The sequence below is a fragment of the Tupaia chinensis genome, unplaced genomic scaffold (genome assembly GCF_000334495.1).
Source record: "Tupaia chinensis unplaced genomic scaffold, TupChi_1.0 Scaffold148234_1, whole genome shotgun sequence".
NCBI classification, from domain to species: domain Eukaryota; kingdom Metazoa; phylum Chordata; class Mammalia; order Scandentia; family Tupaiidae; genus Tupaia; species Tupaia belangeri.
Window position 1 is genome coordinate 3,814,936 of NW_006208084.1, and position 6,542 is coordinate 3,821,477.

At 43.2% G+C, this 6,542-nt stretch overlaps 1 protein-coding gene across 3 annotated transcripts in view; it reads left to right on the plus strand.

The window, feature by feature from the left end:
* Positions 1-24: 24 nt before the first annotated feature.
* PRDM4 (PR/SET domain 4) overlaps positions 25-6,542 on the plus strand; it is a 36,109-nt gene continuing 29,591 nt past the window's right edge. Inside the window, exon 1 of one of the 3 annotated variants that reach the window (XM_006170344.3) lies at positions 25-365. In XM_006170344.3, coding sequence (XP_006170406.1) covers positions 355-365 — 11 coding nt within the window. In that variant the 5' untranslated portion in view covers positions 25-354. Of the gene's footprint in view, positions 366-408; positions 656-5,766; positions 5,868-6,542 lie in introns of those variants that run through there. The other 2 variants (XM_006170343.3, XM_014584948.2) reach the window with 2 other exon arrangements.

Consider the following 6,542-nt stretch of genomic DNA (forward strand, 5'->3'; position numbering starts at 1 on the left):
GGGCGGGGCGAGCGGCCGCCGGGAGCGGTGTCCACCGCGGCAGGGGCCCGCCCGTCCTCCCGGTGCTCTTCGTGACCCTCTTGTCCCTCGTCTCCCCCAGGTTGGGCTGCACCCCTCCTGAAGCTTCTCGCGGAAAGGCTCCGGGTGTCCCCCGCCATGCCCCGTTCCGTGGCGGAGTGCGCGGCCACCGGCCCTCGGGAGAAGTCGGGTGGCCCCGAGTGGCCCTGGGGACGAGTGGCCGCGTTTGTGCAGTGGTATTAAGCAGGATGCGGTAGCACGTGACCCTGGAGCGCAAACCCTGATGCCGTTTCTCCGCCACGCGGGCGCCCTTTTCTGACACTCGGCCGCGAGCAGATGCATCACAGGTGAGTCGGCGGAGGGGGTGGGTTAGCGCTGGTGACACCTGGAAAACCTCTGGCACGGGAGTGTCTGGAGTTGGCGTCTTTGTGGTGCCGTTGGAAAGCTGACGGATGAGATTTGCAAATGGATTTGTGTCCCAAGGGGAAGGAGAAATCCAGAAACTAATTCGCCCCAGATGGGAGTAGTTCCAAAGAGCCACACATCTCTCGTTGTCTGATGGACACCTTGTACTCCATGTTTGGAGTTACTTGCGCGCGGAGTAATACTTTGAGCTTGTGATCATGATCATCTCGAGGTAGGGCATGGTTCCCCTGCAATCCCGTCTTCCATCTCTTCCCTCCTTTAAATCCAGGTCCAGGAGTCCACTCATGTTTGGCCATTTGGGATCCTGCTGCCTGAACCACTATGCCGTGGGCTGGCTCTTTTCCTAAGTATTTTAAGAAAAAGGCATGAGATCATTTGGCCAGTGGCTACCTAGGTTAGTTAGAAACACATAGAAACTGTAGAAAGAATGTAGGAAGGTGTTTCAGCCACAAAAAAGAGAGATTAGAATCTCCATTTGGCTCTTTTCCGAAGGTCGCTTCTTATCATCCCTTAGGAGAAGGGTGGTTAGCCTAGAATTGTACTTCAGAATGAGAGAGTCTTAGAGAGGCTTTCTGGTGTTCCTCATCTGCTTTCTCTCTGTGGGGTAGTAGTTACCTTTGGTTTATGGTTGCTGAGGTCATCACATTTTAGTGACTCACAACAAAGCAGAAATCTGCTGAGCCTCTCCCATTAAACTCTGGTTTGAACTGGTTTGAGAAGGCCTAGGAGTCAACCCAGAAACACCATTTTGATTTTTATCTCAAGATTAGTTACAGAGATTAATTTTCAGGAACTTTGAGAATGGGAGTTGAAGCTACGGACTTTAGCGGTACTTTCAAAAATTACTGTGACCAGTTTGTTGTAAGCCATTATGGCTCCAGCTTGTAGTGTTTCAGTTATGGTCGTAACTGTAAAAAGTTACAGGCAAAGTTTCTTTTAAACCAAAGAAACTTTCGAAGTTAAGGTAGTCACAGGGTTTTTTTTTGCATTCTTTATAGCATAATAAAACCCTTGTATTAATGCGCTGCTGTTCCTAAGGTATATTGCACAGTGCATATTCTACACAGAGTATTATTCTAGGTCAACGCTGTACACTTGATTGGTGTCTGAGACCTCAGGTATGTGAACTACCTGGCCAGGGCTGTGGAGAAATCCTGTGGCAATAGAATAATGCAGGCAGCAGGTCCATTCGGGGCTTTTAAGTACTGGGAAAATTCAAAAAGTTTGTTGAAGAATGGAGTATGACTATTTTGTTACAAAATTATTTTGAAATCTATACATAGTTTTTGCCTAATACATATTTTCCGTAAATGTTTTTAGGACCTGTGATATAGCCCACGATATGAATATGTCCTACTGTATTGGAATTTGTGTAAAAGGCAAAACAATTCTTTTTTTTTTCTTTTCAAAAAACAATTATTTATTTATTTAATTTTATTTGTTATTTATTTTAAAAATTTGACCAGCGAGGGAACCAGCAGTTAGCGTAATGGCTATGTCGCTGGACTCCCACGTAGTCAACCGCGGTTTGCGTCCTGGACCCGGTGGCTTAAAACTCACGCCGGGCGCGTGTGTGTGCGTGCGTGCCCAAGATCCCGAGAGGAGAATGGAGGAGAAGGGATTGCCGCGTGACCATCCCCCCTGGGGGGTGATTTCTCGCTTTCTGTCTCTATGTCTCTCTCTGTCTGTCTGGTGAGCGCATGCGCCCTATAGCAAAAACCTCTCCAAAAAAAAATTTGACCAGAGAGAGAGAGAGAAAGGGAAAGTGGGAAAATAAGCCACCTGATCTGGGACTCGAATTACGGTGGGCCATGTGGGAATCCAGTGCCTCAATCACCACACCACCTGCTGGCCCCACAGGCAAAGCAATTCTTTTGTTGTACTGTTACTGTATTTTTTATACTGTAATTAAGAGCATGGGGACCAACAGATTGTCTTAATAGTTAAGTTGCTGGACTCCCATGTAGGAGACTGGGATTTCAATCCCAGACCCAGTGACTTGAAATTCACACATGCGCGTGTACATGTGTGCCCAAGATCCGGTAAGGAGAATGGAGAAGGGATTGAGGTGTGGCCATCCCACCTGGGGGTGTGATTTCTCGCCTTCTATCTCCAGTGAACACATGACCCCTATAGCAAAAATCTCTCTTTTAAAAGAAAGAGCATGAATTTCTTTTTAATTTTTTTGAGTTGTGCTAGAGGGCATGTGTGTTTGCCAGAGAAAGATGGAGGGGTAAAAGCAACCCCCAATAGAGTGTGACCATGCCACCATCCCTCCTCCATTTCTCCATCTTGATATTTGGCATGTATGCATCTATTACCTGTCATGTTTTTCAAGCCTCCGTTATGCAAAGTATGTAGTTGGCCATGTGGGATCCAGTTCCCTTAACCACTAGGCCATTACTGGCCTGAACTTGAGTTTCTTTTTCTTTCTTTTTAAGAGAGATTTTTGTTATGGGGCGAGTGTGCTCACCGGAGAGATAGGCAAAAAGTGAGAAATCACCACCTAAGGGGATGGCCTTGCCGCAATTCCTTCTCCATTTTCCTCTCGAGATTTTGGGCGTGCGTGCACATGTACAGGTTTTAAGCCACTGAGTTTAGGACTCAGATAGCAGCTACTACCTGAGAGTACAGCTATTTAGCCATTACGCTATCTGCTGGTTCTGAATTTCTTAAATTGGACTATTTATTGGATTTAAATCCCACCTTTGCCTCTTACTAGTGATGTGATCTTGAGTTAGGTTTTTTTAGTCTCACTGTCTTGATTTCATCTTTAAAATGGAATTAAGAATAATACCTACCGCACAGCACAGTAGATGCAAGGGTCATCCTTACATGTAAGTCAGTTAGCCTGGTGCCTAATGGCATGGTAAGGGTAAGGGAGTAATAAGTGTTTGCTGTTACTATTTTCAGGTTGATTGACAAAGAGTGTTGCCATTTTTTCAGAATTAGGAATATGTTTGGGAGGGCCAGCAGGTGGCATGGTGTTTAAGGCGCTAGGTACTCCCACATGGCCGACCACGGTTTGAATCCCGGACCTGGTGGCTTGCTTTCTCACTTTCCTTCTCTGTGTGTCTATCTTTTTCTGGTAAAATTAAAAAATAAGTGAATGAATAAATAAAGTTAAATAATCCTTTAAAAAATATGTTTAGGTTTGCTTTCACTGCTAAGGAATATGTTGCCCATTTATTATAATCCCCTTGCTCTGTCTCACTCCTAGTGTTTATATAGGCATACAAAGAAGAATTCATCACTCTGTTAGCCTGATGTAAGGACTGGAGTCCATTAGAGACCTTTGGATAGTCTGTTGGTGAGCCTCTTGAAATTACAATATATACTGTAGAAGTCTCTAAATTCTTATATAGGAACTAATACTTTTTTTTTATTTTTAAAGAATTTTTTAATTTTGTTATTATTATTTTTCAATCTGACCAGAGAGAGATGGAAAGAGATTGAGGGAAAGTGAGAAAGCAAGCCACCAATTCTGGGACTCAAACCATGGTCCACCATGTGGGAGTTCAGCGTCACAACCACCATGTAACCTGCTGTCCCCAGCAGTCATGGTTTTTGAACAAAACCAGCTGAGCTTTTGCAGACAAGGCCAATGGTACAAATAACATACCCATTTCCCTGATTTACGTCACTAAACACCAAACATCATCTTCTACTCAAGCACAAAATTTGTACCATTGGTCAATGTCTCTTAGTGTCTAGCGCTATTTTAGTCAGGATAAGGCATTGTAACTGGTACAAACAGGGGTTTGTTTGTTTGTTTGTTTGTTCATTTGTTTTTGAGATTTTTGCTGTAAAAATCTCAGTGCCCTAATAAAATAAAAGTTTATTTTTGGGACCAGCAGGTAGCATAGCGGTTGAAGCACTAGACTCTCACATGGCCAACCTTAGTTTGAGTCCCCAACCCAGATGGTTTGAAAATCACACCAGGCAGTGTGCATGTGTGCCCAGAATCCCAGGAGGAGAATGGAGGACAAGGGATTGCTGCATGCTCATCCCCTTGTAGGGGGTGGGAGGAGGTGTTTGTCACTTTTCCTCTGTGTCTCTCTCTGGCTAGCACACATGCCCTATGGCGAAAACCTTAAAATAAAAAAAATAAATACAATGAATGCTATTTCTTGCTCTTGTCTGATGCAAGTCATCAAGGAAGCCCTGTCCCACCCCATCTTTCAGAGACCTAGTTTACTTCCATCTTCAACACAAGGCCACCTGATATCAGCAAGCAAGTGGCTGAGGAAAGAGGATCCCAACAGAGCCTGGTGGAGGTCAGACATATTGCTTCTCCACACATTTCATTGGTCAGAATATCAAGAGGCTAGGCCATGATGTTTAGAGTTGCTCTCAGGTAGAAGAGGAAAACTGTGAGTTGGTGGGAACTCCTCCATTTCTCCATCTTGATATTTGGCATGTATGCATCTATTACCTGTCATGTTTTTCAAGCCTCCGTTATGCAAAGTATGTAGTTGGCCATGTGGGATCCAGTTCCCTTAACCACTAGGCCATTACTGGCCTGAACTTGAGTTTCTTTTTCTTTCTTTTTAAGAGAGATTTTTGTTATGGGGCGAGTGTGCTCACCGGAGAGATAGGCAAAAAGTGAGAAATCACCACCTAAGGGGATGGCCTTGCCGCAATTCCTTCTCCATTTTCCTCTCGAGATTTTGGGCGTGCGTGCACATGTACAGGTTTTAAGCCACTGAGTTTAGGACTCAGATAGCAGCTACTACCTGAGAGTACAGCTATTTAGCCATTACGCTATCTGCTGGTTCTGAATTTCTTAAATTGGACTATTTATTGGATTTAAATCCCACCTTTGCCTCTTACTAGTGATGTGATCTTGAGTTAGGTTTTTTTAGTCTCACTGTCTTGATTTCATCTTTAAAATGGAATTAAGAATAATACCTACCGCACAGCACAGTAGATGCAAGGGTCATCCTTACATGTAAGTCAGTTAGCCTGGTGCCTAATGGCATGGTAAGGGTAAGGGAGTAATAAGTGTTTGCTGTTACTATTTTCAGGTTGATTGACAAAGAATGTTGCCATTTTTCAGAATTAGGAATATGTTTGGGAGGGCCAGCAGGTGGCATGGTGTTTAAGGCGCTAGGTACTCCCACATGGCCGACCACGGTTTGAATCCCGGACCTGGTGGCTTGCTTTCTCACTTTCCTTCTCTGTGTGTCTATCTTTTTCTGGTAAAATTAAAAAATAAGTGAATGAATAAATAAAGTTAAATAATCCTTTAAAAAATATGTTTAGGTTTGCTTTCACTGCTAAGGAATATGTTGCCCATTTATTATAATCCCCTTGCTCTGTCTCACTCCTAGTGTTTATATAGGCATACAAAGAAGAATTCATCACTCTGTTAGCCTGATGTAAGGACTGGAGTCCATTAGAGACCTTTGGATAGTCTGTTGGTGAGCCTCTTGAAATTACAATATATACTGTAGAAGTCTCTAAATTCTTATATAGGAACTAATACTTTTTTTTTATTTTTAAAGAATTTTTTAATTTTGTTATTATTATTTTTCAATCTGACCAGAGAGAGATGGAAAGAGATTGAGGGAAAGTGAGAAAGCAAGCCACCAATTCTGGGACTCAAACCACAGTTGGCCACATGGGAATCCAGCACCTCAACCACCATTCCACCTGTCTGCCTCGAGGAGCTAATACTTTGGATAATGACCTCCAGCATTATGTCTTGTTCAAATTATTATTATTATTATTTTTTAATTATTTTTACTGGACCAGGAGATGGAGTGGTGGTTAAGGTGCTGGAATTCCCACAGGGGCTACCTCGGTTCGAGTCCTGGACCTGGCGGCTTACTGTCTCACTCTCCCTCTCTCTCTCTCTCTTTCTCTGGCAAAACTCATGTGAAATAGATCAATCAGTAAATAAAATAATTCCCTAAAAAATTGTTTTTACTTGTTTATATTTATTTAAATTTGATGAGAGAGAGAAAGTGAAAAAGCAAGCCACCAGATCAGGGACTTAAACTGTGGTCTGTAATGTGGGAGTCTAGCACCTTAACCACCAGGCCACCTGCCGGCCCCCAATATTACTTTTTTTTTTTTTTTTTTTTTTTTTTAAT